The 17,750-nt window shown below is 43.5% G+C and overlaps 1 protein-coding gene across 1 annotated transcript in view; it reads right to left on the bottom strand.

Annotated features, from left to right (window-relative positions):
- Positions 1 to 6,526: 6,526 nt before the first annotated feature.
- The window catches only part of LOC120063682 (disintegrin and metalloproteinase domain-containing protein 23-like), a 58,111-nt gene continuing 46,887 nt past the window's right edge, over positions 6,527 to 17,750 (bottom strand). Inside the window, exons 18-25 of the mRNA XM_039013977.1 lie at positions 16,270 to 16,350; positions 16,130 to 16,180; positions 15,793 to 15,856; positions 15,556 to 15,661; positions 15,273 to 15,392; positions 14,775 to 14,943; positions 13,140 to 13,251; positions 6,527 to 6,621 (exon numbers count right to left, since the gene is read on the bottom strand). Coding sequence (XP_038869905.1) covers positions 6,527 to 6,621; positions 13,140 to 13,251; positions 14,775 to 14,943; positions 15,273 to 15,392; positions 15,556 to 15,661; positions 15,793 to 15,856; positions 16,130 to 16,180; positions 16,270 to 16,350 — 798 coding nt within the window. The remainder of the gene's footprint in view (positions 6,622 to 13,139; positions 13,252 to 14,774; positions 14,944 to 15,272; positions 15,393 to 15,555; positions 15,662 to 15,792; positions 15,857 to 16,129; positions 16,181 to 16,269; positions 16,351 to 17,750) is intronic.

The following is a 17,750-nucleotide window of genomic DNA, read 5'->3' as shown; positions in this document are numbered from 1 at the left end:
CTCTCTGCTCCACTTTTCCTTTTCTGACCGTCCATTTCGCCGTGCGACTTGTCTAAAATGTTATCGGTAGAGAAGCAGGTAGACGGTTGCTATGTGCGTCGTGGAGAGACCTGAGGTCATTTTTGGCACGGGGACACTGCAGCGAAAGTGTGAGAGTCCCGCCTGATTCGTGGATTCTCCGTTAACTCATTCCTGCTTGCTATATTATCGCTGGTCAAGTTGACTATTCACGGCAGGCCAAAACGACCCTCAGGCCACCGGGAATGTCCCGGTGCTCCCGACGGCCAGTCCGCCATTGGTGGGGTTGTTAGGTGAGTGGGGTTGTTAGGTGGGTGGGTGTGGTTGTTAGGTAGGTGGGTGGGTGGGGATGTTAGGTAGGTAGGTGGGTGGGGATGTTAGGTGGGTGGGTGTGGTTGTTAGGTAGGTCGGTGGGTGGGGATGTTAGGTGGGTGGGTGTGGTTGTTAGGTGGGTGGGTGTGGTTGTTAGGTGGGTGGGTGGGGTTGTTAGGTGGGTGGGTGGGGTTGTTAGGTATGTGGGTGTGGTTGTTAGGTATGTGGGTGTGGTTGTTAGGTGGGTGGGTGTGGTTGTTAGGTGAGTGGGGTTGTTAGGTGGGTGGGTGGGGTTGTTAGGTAGATGAGTGGGGTTGTTAGGTAGGTGGGTGGGGTTGTTAGGTGAGTGGTGTGGTTGGGGAGGTGGGTGGGGTTGTTAGGTGGGTTGTTAGGTAGGTGGCTGGGGTTGTTAGGTGGGTGGGTGTGGTTCTTAGGTGAGTGGGGTTGGTGGGTGTGGTTGTGAGGTGGGTGGGTGGGGTTGTTAGGTAGGTGGGTGGGGTTGTTAGGTAGGTGGGTGGGGTTGTTAGGTGGGTTGTTAGGTAGGTGGGTGGAGTTGTTAGGTAGGTGGGTGGGTTGTTAGGTGGGTTGTTAGGTAGGTGGGTGAGGTTGTTAGGTGGGTTGTTAGGTAGGTGGGTGGGGTTGTTAGGTAGGTGGGTGGAGTTGTTAGGTAGGTGGGTGGAGTTGTTAGGTAGGTGGGTGGAGTTGTTAGGTAGGTGGGTGGAGTTGTTAGGTAGGTGGGTGGGGTTGTTAGCTGGGTTGTTAGGTAGGTGGGTGAGGTTGTTAGGTGGGTTGTTAGGTAGGTGGGTGGGGTTGTTAGGTAGGTGGGTGAGGCTGTTAGGTGGGTTGTTAGGTAGGTGGGTGGGGCTGTTAGGTGGGTTGTTAGGTAGGTGGGTGGGGCTGTTAGGTGGGTTGTTAGGTAGGTGGGTGGGGCTGTTAGGTGGGTGGGTGGGGCTGTTAGGTGGGTTGTTAGGTAGGTGGGTGGGGCTGTTAGGTGGGTGGGTGGGGCTGTTAGGTGGGTGGGTGGGGCTGTTAGGTGGGTGGGTGGGGCTGTTAGGTGGGTTGTTAGGTGGGTGGGTGGGGTTGTTAGGTGGGTTGTTAGGTAGGTGGGTGGGGTTGTTAGGTAGGTGGGTGGGGTTGTTAGGTGGGTTGTTAGGGTTGAAAAAGGCTACATCTCTACATGACTAAGATGGATAATGTTAAATTGTCCTCTATGTATTTTTCAAGTAAATCTAATGCCCAAAAAATCCTCCGCAGTAAGTGCAGTCCAGCTGTAGAGTACTAAGGAAGCCCAGAAGGTTCCCTCTGTGCCCGCTGACCTCTCCTCCAACCTTATATGGCGCTGGCGTTGGGGTCGTACTTTCGCTTCTTCACATTTCTTCACGTTCAAGGGAGAGTCGGAAAAGAAGACAAGGGGTCAATATCTGGTATATTACTGATGATGGTGGTACAGTAAGTGCACATTGGAGAAGCAGCTACACTCATCTCTTAGACAACAGCAGTCATATCTGGTGGTTTCATATTGGACTGCTCACTGCAGCTAAGGTCTTCAGTGACGTCACTGGAGAGTAGATTCCTGGTATTGATTTGGTACGTTAACTATTGGTACGTTAACTATTGGCACGTTAACTATTGGTACGTTAACTACTGGTGCGTTAACTATTGGCGCGTTAACTATTGGCACGCTAACTATTGGCACGCTAACTATTGGTACGTTAACTATTGGTACGTTAACTATTGGTACGCTAACTATTGGTACGTTAACTATTGGTACGCTAACTATTGGTACGCTAACTATTGGTACGTTAACTATTGGTACGCTAACTATTGGTACGTTAACTATTGGTACGCTAACTATTGGTACGCTAACTATTGGTACGTTAACTATTGGTACGTTAACTATTGGTACGTTAACTATTGGTACGTTAACTATTGGTACGTTAACTATTGGTACGCTAACTATTGGTACGTTAACTATTGGTACGTTAACTATTGGTACGTTAACTATTGGCACGTTAACTATTGGTACGTTAACTATTGGTACGATAACAATTGGTACGTTAACTATTGGTACGATAACAATTGGTACGTTAACTATTGGTACGTTAACTATTGGCACGTTAACTATTGGTACGTTAACTATTGGTACGATAACAATTGGTACGTTAACTATTGGTACGATAACTATTGGTACGTTAACAATTGGTACGTTAACTATTGGTACGATAACAATTGGTACGTTAACAATTGGTACGTTAACTATTGGTACGATAACAATTGGTACGTTAACAATTGGTACGTTAACTATTGGCACGTTAACTATTGGTACGTTAACTATTGGTACGATAACAATTGGTACGTTAACTATTGGTACGTTAACTATTGGCACGTTAACTATTGGTACGTTAACTATTGGTACGTTAACTATTGGTACGTTAACTATTGGTACGTTAACTATTGGCACGTTAACTATTGGTACGTTAACTATTGGTACGATAACAATTGGTACGTTAACTATTGGTACGTTAACTATTGGCACGTTAACTATTGGCACGTTAACTATTGGCACGTTAACTATTGGGACGTTAACTACTGGTACGTTAACTATTGGCACGTTAACTATTGGTACGTTAACTATTGGTACGTTAACTATTGGTACGCTAACTATTGGTACGTTAACTATTGGTACGTTAACTATTGGTACGTTAACTATTGGCACGTTAACTATTGGTACGTTAACTATTGGTACGTCAACTAGTGGTACGTTAACTATTGGTACGTTAACTATTGGTATGTGCAGTGCTTTTATGGTTGTTTATTTTTCAGAAAGACAGTGAGTAAATTCTTCTGCATTGCAATGACACTCATTTTGTGTTTCACATTAACAACCACAGCATGGTGCTGGAGGCAATGAGATGAGGCTGTGCTAGTCCATGTGACATACAGTTAGCTTTCCAAAACACAAGGACAAGGAGAGGACATGTATCGCTCATTACCATCTCTGATAGGAAAAAACACATTTGTTCCATTCAAAACATTAGCATCTGGGGTGAGAGAGAGAACCAACAAAAATGTACTCTATAAAAGGAGGGAAAGAGGAGACAACGACACATCAACAACAACAACAACCACAAAGACGACAACAACAACAAGATAACACCAACAACATGAGTTGTGCATAACCTCTCTGTAAGTGGCTTGATGTAGGGCTTCTAGCAGTCTGTCATGCACCTGTTTCAATAGTAGGCCAGTTGGAGATGGCTCTATTGATGTGCGTGGTGGGTCATGCAGTACAATGCGCCGTGTGTGTACCAGGTCTGTGAAGCAGGCAGCAATGGCAGCTGGTGTGGGCGGGTCCGTGAGTCCTGCTCTGCTCTAGGGCGGAGTCTGGCCATCCAGGTGGGTGTGGCCAGCCATGGCACAAAGGCTGCGGCCAACAATATGGCCCTGGCTTCTCTCTCACCACTTCCGCTTAAACTCTCACCCTCGAACCCTCGTACCGGAGTGAGAAAAAGATGATGGTAGTGATAAGAGTATGGTAACCCAGGAGCATGTCATCCTGGGTTAGGCTCAGCCTTTGTGCAATGAACTGACCTTATCCAAGTAAACATGCAGAAATAAATGTTTTGGTGACAAATGCTTGCTAACTGGCATGCTTTGGTGGCTGAACTATATTTATCAACTCCTTTTCTTTCTTTAGATGAATGGTGTGTAACACCCCTGTTGCCCAACACAACAGGTTTACCAGTGAGCGACTGGCACTTGATACCTCAGATTAGTGAACATAACATAATGTGTCAAGAAACTATAATCTGAATGTGTCGAGGAGCTATAATCTGAATGTGTCGAGGAGCTATAATCTGAATGTGTCGAGGAGCTATAATCTGAATGTGTCGAGGAGCTATAATCTGAACGTGTCGAAGAGCTATAATCTGAATGTGTCGAGGAGCTATAATCTGAATGTGTCGAGGAGCTATAATCTGAATGTATCGAGGAGCTATAATCTGAATGTATCGAGGAGCTATAATCTGAATGTATCGAGGAGCTATAATCTGAATGTGTCGAGGAGCTATAATCTGAATGTCGAGGAGCTATAATCTGAATGTGTCGAGGAGCTATAATCTGAATGTGTCGAGGAGCTATAATCTGAATGTGTCGAGGAGCTATAATCTGAATGTCGAGGAGCTATAATCTGAATGTCGAGGAGCTATAATCTGAATGTGTCGAGGAGCTATAATCTGAATGTGTCGAGGAGCTATAATCTGAATGTGTCGAGGAGCTATAATCTGAATGTGTCGAGGAGCTATAATCTGAATGTGTCGAGGAGCTATAATCTGAATGTCGAGGAGCTATAATCTGAATGTCGAGGAGCTATAATCTGAATGTGTCGAGGAGCTATAATCTGAACGTGTCGAGGAGCTATAATCTGAACGTGTCGAGGAGCTATAATCTGAATGTGTCGAGGAGCTATAATCTGAATGTGTCGAGGCGCTATAATCTGAATGTGTCGAGGAGCTATAATCTGATTGTGTCGAGGAGCTATAATCTGAATGTGTCGAGGAGCTATAATCTGAACGTGTCGAGGAGCTATAATCTGAATGTTTCGAGGAGCTATAATCTGAACGTGTCGAGGAGCTATAATCTGAATGTGTCGAGGAGCTATAATCTGAATGTGTCGAGGAGCTATAATCTGAACGTGTCGAGGAGCTATAATCTGAATGTTTCGAGGAGCTATAATCTGAACGTGTCGAGGAGCTATAATCTGAACGTGTCGAGGAGCTATAATCTGAATGTTTCGAGGAGCTATAATCTGAACGTGTCGAGGAGCTATAATCTGAATGTGTCGAGGAGCTATAATCTGAATGTCGAGGAGCTATAATCTGAATGTGTCGAGGAGCTATAATCTGAATGTGTCGAGGAGCTATAATCTGAACGTGTCGAGGAGCTATAATCTGAATGTGTCGAGGAGCTATAATCTGAATGTGTCGAGGAGCTATAATCTGAACGTGTCGAGGAGCTATAATCTGAACGTGTCGAGGAGCTATAATCTGAATGTGTCGAGGAGCTATAATCTGAATGTGTCGAGGCGCTATAATCTGAATGTGTCGAGGAGCTATAATCTGATTGTGTCGAGGAGCTATAATCTGAATGTGTCGAGGAGCTATAATCTGAACGTGTCGAGGAGCTATAATCTGAATGTTTCGAGGAGCTATAATCTGAACGTGTCGAGGAGCTATAATCTGAATGTGTCGAGGAGCTATAATCTGAATGTGTCGAGGAGCTATAATCTGAACGTGTCGAGGAGCTATAATCTGAATGTTTCGAGGAGCTATAATCTGAACGTGTCGAGGAGCTATAATCTGAACGTGTCGAGGAGCTATAATCTGAATGTTTCGAGGAGCTATAATCTGATTGTGTCGAGGAGCTATAATCTGAATGTGTCGAGGAGCTATAATCTGAATGTCGAGGAGCTATAATCTGAATGTGTCGAGGAGCTATAATCTGAATGTGTCGAGGAGCTATAATCTGAACGTGTCGAGGAGCTATAATCTGAATGTGTCGAGGAGCTATAATCTGAATGTGTCGAGGAGCTATAATCTGATTGTGTCGAGGAGCTATAATCTGAACGTGTCGAGGAGCTATAATCTGAATGTGTCAAGAAGCTACAGTATAATCTTAATGCATATACTAGATTAGTGGTAAGAACAGTTTGGTCTCCAAGTGCTCCTATAGAGCTGATTTAATGATTATTCTGTTTAGCTAGCAGGTTTAGTAACTGTACTGAACATGCACGTCAAACCTTGAACTGTGCCCGTCTTATCAGTTTGAGGTTCTGCCACAGACTCACAGATGCCCAACCTCTCCCCCAACATAATCTCTATGGTATTTATTCACCCTATATGATTGATTGTGGACCTTTAAGACAAGTAAAGGTATCATGAACACATGCAAGATGACTTTAAACATGTCAGTGTGTGTTTACTGCTTACTGTGTAAGTGATGGTACATCGGACAAACGTGTATCAGGTATGTGTGTGTGTCCCATTCTGTATCAGGTGTGTGTGTGTGTGTGTGTGTGTGTGTGTGTGTTTGTCCCTGAGTCCATGTCCGTATTCTGTAGCAGGAGCTCAAACACTGGTGTCTATATGCAACAGCAGGGGATGCCAGAGTCATGGAGAAGAGGCATGTGGTGTGCTGCTTACTTAAAGCCCCATCCGGTCCCCCCCAGCACTATGGCAGCCACCAGGATGGCGCCGGCGATGGAGCCTATTATAAGATTGGTGGCACTAGGACCTGCAAAGGGTTATGGGGGAGAAAGACATGAACGCCTCACGTATGGTATATTTTTGCATGCTTATGCTTGCATGCTTTTTGCACCTTCTACTCAACGATACCGTGGTAGTAGTGATTATCAGGACCTTCTACTCAACGTTAACGTGGTAGTAGTGATTATCAGGACCTTCTACTCAACGTTACCGTGGTAGTAGTGATTATCAGGACCTTCTACTCAACGTTACCGTGGTAGTAGTGATTATCAGGACCTTCTACTCAACGTTACCGTGGTAGTAGTGATTATCAGGACCTTCTACTCAACGTTACCGTGGTAGTAGTGATTATCAGGACCTTCTACTCAACGTTACCGTGGTAGTAGTGATTATCAGGACCTTCTACTCAACGTTACCGTGGTAGTAGTGATTATCAGGACCTTCTACTCAACGTTACCGTGGTAGTAGTGATTATCAGGACTTTCTACTCAACGTTACCGTGGTAGTAGTGATTATCAGGACCTTCTACTCAACGTTACCGTGGTAGTGGTGATTATCAGGACCTTCTACTCAACGTTACCGTGGTAGTAGTGATTATCAGGACCTTCTACTCAACGATACCGTGGTAGTAGTGATTATCAGGACCTTCTACTCAACGTTACCGTGGTAGTAGTGATTATCAGGACCTTCTACTCAACGTTACCGTGGTAGTAGTGATTATCAGGACCTTCTACTCAACGTTACCGTGGTAGTAGTGATTATCAGGACCTTCTACTCAACGTTACCGTGGTAGTAGTGATTATCAGGACCTTCTACTCAACGTTACCGTGGTAGTAGTGATTATCAGGACCTTCTACTCAACGTTACCGTGGTAGTAGTGATTATCAGGACCTTCTACTCAACGTTACCGTGGTAGTAGTGATTATCAGGACCTTCTACTCAACGTTACCGTGGTAGTAGTGATTATCAGGACCTTCTACTCAACGTTACCGTGGTAGTAGTGATTATCAGGACCTTCTACTCAACGTTACCGTGGTAGTAGTGATTATCAGGACCTTCTACTCAACGTTACCGTGGTAGTAGTGATTATCAGGACCTTCTACTCAACGTTACCGTGGTAGTAGTGATTATCAGGACCTTCTACTCAACGTTACCGTGGTAGTAGTGATTATCAGGACCTTCTACTCAACGTTACCGTGGTAGTAGTGATTATCAGGACCTTCTACTCAACGTTACCGTGGTAGTAGTGATTATCAGGACCTTCTACTCAACGTTACCGTGGTAGTAGTGATTATCAGGACCTTCTACTCAACGTTACCGTGGTAGTAGTGATTATCAGGACCTTCTACTCAACGTTACCGTGGTAGTAGTGATTATCAGGACCTTCTACTCAACGTTACCGTGGTAGTAGTGATTATCAGGACCTTCTACTCAACGTTACCGTGGTAGTAGTGATTATCAGGACCTTCTACTCAACGTTACCGTGGTAGTAGTGATTATCAGGACTTTCTACTCAACGTTACCGTGGTAGTAGTGATTATCAGGACCTTCTACTCAACGTTACCGTGGTAGTGGTGATTATCAGGACCTTCTACTCAACGTTACCGTGGTAGTAGTGATTATCAGGACCTTCTACTCAACGTTACCGTGGTAGTAGTGATTATCAGGACCTTCTACTCAACGTTACCGTGGTAGTAGTGATTATCAGGACCTTCTACTCAACGTTACCGTGGTAGTAGTGATTATCAGGACCTTCTACTCAACGTTACCGTGGTAGTAGTGATTATCAGGACCTTCTACTCAACGTTACCGTGGTAGTAGTGATTATCAGGACCTTCTACTCAACGTTACCGTGGTAGTAGTGATTATCAGGACCTTCTACTCAACGTTACCGTGGTAGTAGTGATTATCAGGACTTTCTGCTCAACGTTACCGTGGTAGTAGTGATTATCAGGACCTTCTACTCAACGTTACCGTGGTAGTAGTAATTATCAGGACCTTCTACTCAACGTTACCGTGGTAGTAGTGATTATCAGGACCTTCTACTCAACGTTACCGTGGTAGTAGTGATTATCAGGACCTTCTACTCAACATTACCGTGGCAGTAGTGATTATCAGGACCTTCTACTCAACGTTACCGTGGTAGTAGTGATTATCAGGACCTTCTACTCAACGTTACCGTGGTAGTAGTGATTATCAGGACCTTCTACTCAACGTTACCGTGGTAGTAGTGATTATCAGGACCTTCTACTCAACGTTACCGTGGTAGTAGTGATTATCAGGACTTTCTGCTCAACGTTACCGTGGTAGTAGTGATTATCAGGACCTTCTACTCAACGTTACCGTGGTAGTAGTGATTATCAGGACTTTCTACTCAACGTTACCGTGGTAGTAGTAATTATCAGGACCTTCTACTCAACGTTACCGTGGTAGTGGTGATTATCCGGACCTTCTACTCAACGTTACCGTGGTAGTAGTAATTATCAGGACCTTCTACTCAACGTTACCGTGGTAGTAGTGATTATCAGGACCTTCTACTCAACGTTACCGTGGTAGTAGTGATTATCAGGACCTTCTACTCAACGTTACCGTGGTAGTAGTGATTATCAGGACCTTCTACTCAACATTACCGTGGCAGTAGTGATTATCAGGACCTTCTACTCAACGTTACCGTGGCAGTAGTGATTATCAGGACCTTCTACTCAACGTTACCGTGGTAGTAGTGATTATCAGGACCTTCTACTCAACGTTACCGTGGTAGTAGTGATTATCAGGACCTTCTACTCAACGTTACCGTGGTAGTAGTGATTATCAGGACCTTCTACTCAACGTTACCGTGGTAGTAGTGATTATCAGGACCTTCTACTCAACGTTACCGTGGTAGTAGTGATTATCAGGACCTTCTACTCAACGTTACCGTGGTAGTAGTGATTATCAGGACCTTCTACTCAACGTTACCGTGGTAGTAGTGATTATCAGGACTTTCTACTCAACGTTACCGTGGTAGTAGTGATTATCAGGACCTTCTACTCAACGTTACCGTGGTAGTGGTGATTATCAGGACCTTCTACTCAACGTTACCGTGGTAGTAGTAATTATCAGGACCTTCTACTCAACGTTACCGTGGTAGTAGTGATTATCAGGACCTTCTACTCAACGTTACCGTGGTAGTAGTGATTATCAGGACCTTCTACTCAACGTTACCGTGGTAGTAGTGATTATCAGGACCTTCTACTCAACGTTACCGTGGTAGTAGTGATTATCAGGACCTTCTACTCAACGTTACCGTGGTAGTAGTGATTATCAGGACCTTCTACTCAACGTTGATTGTGAATCTGATGTGGCACTGTGCTTGTAAATTAAAAGGTCATGTCTACATCTCAGGGGCCCTATTGCCTACAGGTGGAGGTATCTAAGAGGTTTTGAAAAGACTCAGACCACTACATTGAAAAGTTGGCCAGAGCAAAATGTTCCCGATAAACATGGTGGTTAGCGTATAACAAATCTCAGGAGATCATAAACCTCTCGTACTGTATTATCTTAGACTGAGAGATGTTTTACTCCTTTATGGCAGCATTTACCTAGCTACAGTCTCAGCCTAACCTACATTAGCTTCCGATGACAGGCTGCATGAAGTTAGTGACAGGTGATCTATACGCAGATAAATGGACAGTGGAAAATGACCACATTGGAACTCTTTGGGAGTCACAGACAGGCTACAGTATCTCACTACGGTTCACTTCCCTTGACCGAGGTCTATCTCCATCTCTAAAGTGCTAATATTTAGTCAAACTTACAGATATTGAATATTTTTATCTTGAGGCGATCTGCACCTCTATGTTCAGTCCGCCATCTTCCTCAAACCGCCACTATCATTATTCTATAACAAAGAACGCTGTTTGTTCTTTGTTACAGAGCCAAACATATTGGGGAAGTGGTCAACTCTTCGTGTTGTTATTTGTTTAGAGTTTTCCAATTTTCCCATAAGTGGTTAGATTCTATAGATTCTTCAATTACATTGAGCTGATTTCTGAAATGCTGTTCATTCTTTTCACGTAGTGTATTTCTGTCTTGTTTTAGTGATTCACCATAGTGAAGGCGTAGGCTCAGGTTTTCTGGGTCTCTATGTTTTGCAATTTCTTTCTTAGGTTTTTGCATTCTTCAACAAACCATTTGCCCTTGTTGTTATTTTTTTGTTGTTGCCTGCTTGAAATGTTTTGATTTTATAGGGAAGCTAAGAGGTCAAATATACTGTTTAGGTTTTCTACTATGACAGTGAAATGTTTTGTCTAGGAAGTTGTCTAGAAGGGATTGATGTCTATATCTGTGATGATGGTGATATCATGATGTCTATATCTGTGATGATGGTGATATCATGATGCCTATATCTGTGATGATATTAGAGGCCACAGCTACAGCACCTATTCTCCTGGGATTCATTAGATGTATCTGTGTGCCTATTCCAGAATAATAATTTAATGATTATAATCAAATTGATTTATTTAGCACCTTTCATACGAGCATCAGCAGCTTACTGTTAAAATTAGCACTTAAAACAACTATAAAATAGCACAATAAAATAATAAGAGCAACAAAAGCAGATATAAAATAAATATATATTTTTAAAACAGCAATACAAGTTAAAAAAGGATTAAAAATATTTATAAAAGAAAAACAGTCAAACAAGAATGAAAAGGCACACTAGTTAAATGCCATAGCCATCTTGAAGGACCTTCCATTCACTTTGACATGTACAAATGTTCTGTGAAATGTACAGTTGAAGTCGGAAGTTTACATACACTTAGGTTGGAGTCATTAAAACTAGTTTTTCAACCACTCCACAAATTTCTTGTTAACAAACTATAGTTTTGGCAAGTCGGTTAGGACATCTACTTTGTGCATGACACAAGTAATTTTTCCAACAATTGTTTACAGACAGATTATTTGACTGTATCACAAGTCCAGTGGGTCAGAAGTTTACATACACTAAGTTGACTGTGCCTTTAAACAGCTTGGAAAATTCCAGAAAATGATGTCATGGCTTTAGAAGCTTCTGATAGGCTAATTCACATTACTTGAGTCAATTGGAGGTGTACCTGTGGATGTATTTCAAGGCATACCTTCAAACTCAGTGCCTCTTTGCTTGACATCATGGGAAAATCAAAAGACATCAGCCAAGACCTCAAAAAAATAGTTGTAGACCTCCACAAGTCTGGTTCATCCTTGAGAGCAATTTCCAAACGCCTGAAGGTACCACATTCATCTGTACAAACAATAGTATGCAAGTATAAACACCATGGGACGACGCAGCCGTCATACCGCTCAGGAAGGAGAGGCGTTCTGTCTCCTAGAGATGAAAGTACTTTGGCGCGAAAGGTGCAAATCAATCCCAGAACAACAGCAAAGTACCTTGTGAAGATGCTGGAGGAAACAGGTACAAAAGTATCTATATCCACAGTAAAACGAGTCCTATATCGACATAACCTGAAAGGCCGCCAAGCAAGGAAGAAGCCACTGCTCCAAAACCGCCATAAAAAAGCCAGACTACAGTTTGCAACTGCAGATGGGGACAAAGATCGTACTTTTTGGAGAAATGTCCTATCGTCTGATGAAACAAAAATAGAACTGTTTGGCCATAATGACCATTGTTATGTTTGGAGGAAAAAGCGGGAGGCTTGCAAGCCAAAGAACAGCATCCCAACCGTGAAGCACGAGGGTGGCAGCATAATATTGTTGGGGTGCTTTGCTGCAGGAGGGACTGGTGCACTTCACAAAATAGATGGCATCATGAGGCAGGAAAATAATGTGGATATATTGAAGCAACATCTCAAGACATCCGTCTGGAAGTTAAAGCTTGGTCGCAAATGGGTCTTCCAAATGGATACTGACCCCAAGCATACTTCCAAAGTTGTGGCAAAATGGCTTAAGGACAACAAAGTCAAGGTATTGGAGTGGCCATCACAAAGCCCTGACCTCAATCCCATAGAGAATTTGTGGGCAGAACTGAAAGCGTGTGCGAGCAAGGAGGCCTACAAACCTGACTCAGTTACACAAGCTCTGTCAGGAGGAATGGGCCAAAATTCACCCAACTTATTGTGGGAAGCTTGTGGAAGTCTACCTGAAACATTTGACCCAAGTTAAACAATTGAAAGGCAATGCTACCAAATACTATTTGAGTGTATGTAAACTTCTGACCCACTGGAAATGTGATGAAAGAAATAAAAGCTGAAATAAATAATTCTCTCTACTATTATTCTGATATTTCACATTCTTAAAATCGTGGTGGTGATCCTAACTGACCTAAGACAGGGAATTTTTACTAGGATTAAATGTCAGGAATTGTGAAAAACTGAGTTTAAATGTATTTGGCTAAGGTGTATGTAAACGTCCCGACTTCAACTGTAGCTATGATCTTTAGACAGAAGAAAGTATTTGAAAACCAACTGATGTAAAGATGATCTAAAAGTCAATGAAATGATTCTAGTCAGGGAAGCATGTTACTTTAGTCTACCATGGAGAGGTTCTGAAAACGAGATGGAAACAAACCCTTTGGTTCTTCTTCTTCTGAGGGCGCAGGCTCCTTGGGAGGGTCGGGCATGCTGCAGTCTGTCCCCGCCCAGGTGGTGTCACAGGTGCACGTCGCTTCGTTGTTACACACCTGGCCAGGTAGAACAAAGGGAGGAAGAGAGGCGGCAAGGAGGAATTCATTAATCTATGCTCCATGACAAATTAATACGTCACCCTTGTTAAACTCGTCCCCAGGCTCAGTTACTACTGCATGCTGGGGATTTTACACGATTTGTGAAATTGTAGTGAATAATTCACTTGCTGACACTGTGTCATTGGAGACACCATTGTGGACCCTTATGGCTAATAACAAAGCCTTCAAGGTTGTAGTCCTGGGCTGGGGTCATATGGGTACACCTAGAGCAGGGATCATCAACTAGATTCAGCTTCATATGGGTACACCTAGAGCAGGGATCATCAACTAGATTCAGCTTCATATGGGTACACCTAGAGCAGGGATCATCAACTAGATTCAGCTTCATATGGGTACACCTAGAGCAGGGATCATCAACTAGATTCAGCTTCATATGGGTACACCTAGAGCAGGGATCATCAACTAGATTCAGCTTCATATGGGTACACCTAGAGCAGGGATCATCAACTAGATTCAGCTTCATATGGGTACACCTAGAGCAGGAATCCTCAACTAGATTCAGCTTCATATGGGTACACCTAGAGCAGGGATCCTCAACTAGATTCAGCTTCATATGGGTACACCTAGAGCAGGGATCCTCAACTAGATTCAGCTTCATATGGGTACACCTAGGGCAGGGATCCTCAACTAGATTCAGCTTCATATGGGTACACCTAGAGCAGGGATCCTCAACTAGATTCAGCTTCATATGGGTACACCTAGAGCAGGGATCATCAACTAGATTCAGCTTCATATGGGTACACCTAGAGCAGGAATCATCAACTAGATTCAGCTTCATATGGGTACACCTAGAGCAGGGATCATCAACTAGATTCAGCTTCATATGGGTACACCTAGAGCAGGGATCCTCAACTAGATTCAGCTGCGGGATGATTTTTTTCTGGAGCGGTTGGTCGGGGGTTGGGGGGGGGGACATAATTACAAATCATTTGTGGACTGCAAATTGACAGCAAGAAGCCCAAACAGATATAATGTTTGACTAAAACATAATAATTTCAAACCTTACATGTGTATCCGATCACGTTGTGTCTATTATGAGTGGGGAAATACTTGGGATCACGTTGTGTCTATTATGAGTGGGGAAGTACTTGGGATCACGTTGTGTCTATTATGAGTGGGGAAATACTTGGGATCACGTTGTGTCTATTATGAGTGGGGAAATACTTGGGATCACGTTGTGTCTATTATGAGTGGGGAAATACTTGGGATCACGTTGTGTCTATTATGAGTGGGAAATACTTGGGATCACGTTGTGTCTATTATGCGTGGGGAAATACTTGGGATCAGATTTCTTAAATTAAAAACCCCTTGGAGCTGTTTTTTTTACAATCTTTTATGTCCAACAATGAACCCCCCCCCCTCCCCCAGAAAACTTAAACCAACCACAGGCCAAATTCGGCCCACGGGCCGCCAGTTGGGGAAGCCTGACCTACAGGGTGAACCAGCTCCACTGGACTCACCCCGTGGGTTGAGCACACCTGGCCGTTGGGCCCGCTGGGGCAGGTGCTCATGTTGAGGGACTGGATGGGCAGACACTTGTGGTCAAGGCACATCATGGACGGCCCACAGGGCGTTCCGTCCTCCACGTAGCCTAAGTCAGTCTCATCGTCCAAAAGAACATGGCCACCACTGGAGAGAGAAACAGAGAGAGAGAGACCATAGAGAGAGAGAGACCATAGAGAGAGAGAGACCATAGAGAGAGAGACCATAGAGAGAGAGAGAGAGAGAGAGAGACCATAGAGAGAGAGAGACCATAGAGAAAGACCATAGAGAGAGAGAGAGAGAGAGAGAGAGACCATAGAGAGAGAGAGAGACCATAGAGAGAGAGAGAGACCATAGAGAGAGAGAGAGACCATAGAGAGAGAGAGAGAGAGAGAGACCATAGAGAGAGAGAGTTGAGTTAGTATCCTTATGTTGTCTTTGTGCGTTGACAGGTGAGGTGAGGAGGTTGTATCCACCTGCAGTTCACCGGCCTGCCCTGATGGTTGAAGGAGGTACGAGTGATGTCTCCCTTCATCATGCCGATGCGGGGGTTGTGTCCGATGTTACTGCACAGCAGGAACCCACAGAACACATCGCTGCAGAGGGAGAATCAGAGACAGTCAGAACTAAGGAAACATTGACAATTTGTGAATACTACATTGATGTAGAACAGATACAGCAGTACTTGACTATTTGTTCTGGTATAGTGCATGACTACAGTGTACACCGGTGTATATTTGGTATCGGCTGTAAACTCACTGCTTGCTGCACTGGAGCCACTTATCTCCATCCTTTCCACAGTTACCCTTCTCGGTTCCTTCTGTGTTTAGCTTCTCGTAGCAGAACTTCTCAGAGCCTCCCGCCTCTGCACAAGGAGGTAACACAGGAGAGGAGAAAGGGAGGAGGGTGACCACACCTCACAACAAGCTTTTATATGACATATCTTGCCACTGTACTGGCATTGAATAACTTAAGCAAGAGGGATTCTGAACTCACTTGGGCCCCAGAGGTATTTGCACTGGTTTCCTCTGGTCTTGCACTCTCCACTGTAGCAGCGTCCCTAAAGAGACAAAATCATATCAAATGTATTTATAAAGCCCTTTTTACATCAGCAGATGTCACAAAGTGCTTCTACAGAAACCCAGCCTAAAACCCCAAACAGCAAGCAACGCACGTGTAGAATCACAGAGTATACTCATTCATTCCCTATCTGTTCAAGCAAGTTCATAAAGACAATCATTTTCTAAAATCACATCATCTGAATAGGTATCAGATGATGTGAATCACATCATGAATCACATCATCCTTGTGGCTTAGTGATCATGCTGCCCACCTGGTCGACTTGACATTGGTAGCCATCTTGTTTGTGGAGGTTGGGAGGGCACTACAATGAACAACATAACAAATATTTCCTTTTAAGACAGCTGAACGTTTCATCCTTTTTCAGAAATGAATGGTTAGAGCCCACCTCACCTGGCCAGAGTCTCCTGAGCATGTCTCTGAGATGTCACAGTCATTCACCGCATAGCGACAACTGTAACCACGTGGGTAGAACTAACATAGAGAGAGAGAGAGAGAGAGAGAACAAGAGACTGGGATTTCCTGTACCAATCTTATCAGGTCTCTTAAGCAACACTAACAAAAAATACATACTGGTTATTAAAAATATTGGTTCTTAGTGAGCATCCTGACACAGTGATTAAACAGTCCTATTGGTTCTTAGTGAGCATCCTGACACAGTGATTAAACAGTCATATTGGTTCTTAGTGAGCATTCTGACACAGTGATTAAACAGTCCTATTGGTTCTTAGTGAGCAGACTGACTCAGTGATTAAACAGTCATATTGGTTCTTAGTGAGCATCCTGACACAGTGATTAAACAGTCCTATTGGTTCTTAGTGAGCATCCTGACACAGTGATTAAACAGTCCTATTGGTTCTTAGTGAGCAGACTGACTCAGTGATTAAACAGTCATATTGGTTCTTAGTGAGCATCCTGACACAGTGATTAAACAGTCCTATTGGTTCTTAGTGAGCAGACTGACTCAGTGATTAAACAGTCATATTGGTTCTTAGTGAGCATTCTGACACAGTGATTAAACAGTCCTATTGGTTCTTAGTGAGCATCCTGACACAGTGATTAAACAGTCCTATTGGTTCTTAGTGAGCATCCTGACACAGTGATTAAACAGTCATATTGGTTCTTAGTGAGCATCCTGACACAGTGATTAAACAGTCCTATTGGTTCTTAGTGAGCATCCTGACACAGTGATTAAACAGTCCTATTGGTTCTTAGTGAGCAGACTGACTCAGTGATTAAACAGTCATATTGGTTCTTAGTGAGCATCCTGACACAGTGATTAAACAGTCATATTGGTTCTTAGTGAGCATCCTGACACAGTGATTAAACAGTCCTATTGGTTCTTAGTGAGCAGACTGACTCAGTGATTAAACAGTCATATTGGTTCTTAGTGAGCATCCTGACACAGTGATTAAACAGTCATATTGGTTCTTAGTGAGCATCCTGACACAGTGATTAAACAGTCATATTGGTTCTTAGTGAGCATCCTGACACAGTGATTAAACAGTCCTATTGGTTCTTAGTGAGCATCCTGACACAGTGATTAAACAGTCTTATTGGTTCTTAGTGAGCAGACTGACTCAGTGATTAAACAGTCCTATTGGTTCTTAGTGAGCAGACTGACTCAGTGATTAAACAGTCCTATTGGTTCTTAGTGAGCATCCTGACACAGTGATTAAACAGTCTTATTGGTTCTTAGTGAGCAGACTGACTCAGTGATTAAACAGTCCTATTGGTTCTTAGTGAGCATCCTGACACAGTGATTAAACAGTCCTATTGGTTCTTAGTGAGCATCCTGACACAGTGATTAAACAGTCCTATTGGTTCTTAGTGAGCATCCTGACACAGTGATTAAACAGTCCTATTGGTTCTTA

Source organism: Salvelinus namaycush, chromosome 19 (genome assembly GCF_016432855.1).
Source record: "Salvelinus namaycush isolate Seneca chromosome 19, SaNama_1.0, whole genome shotgun sequence".
Classification (NCBI taxonomy): domain Eukaryota; kingdom Metazoa; phylum Chordata; class Actinopteri; order Salmoniformes; family Salmonidae; genus Salvelinus; species Salvelinus namaycush.
The sequence above is the reverse complement of the archived record's forward strand: the minus strand, read 5'-3'. Positions and strand labels throughout refer to the sequence as shown.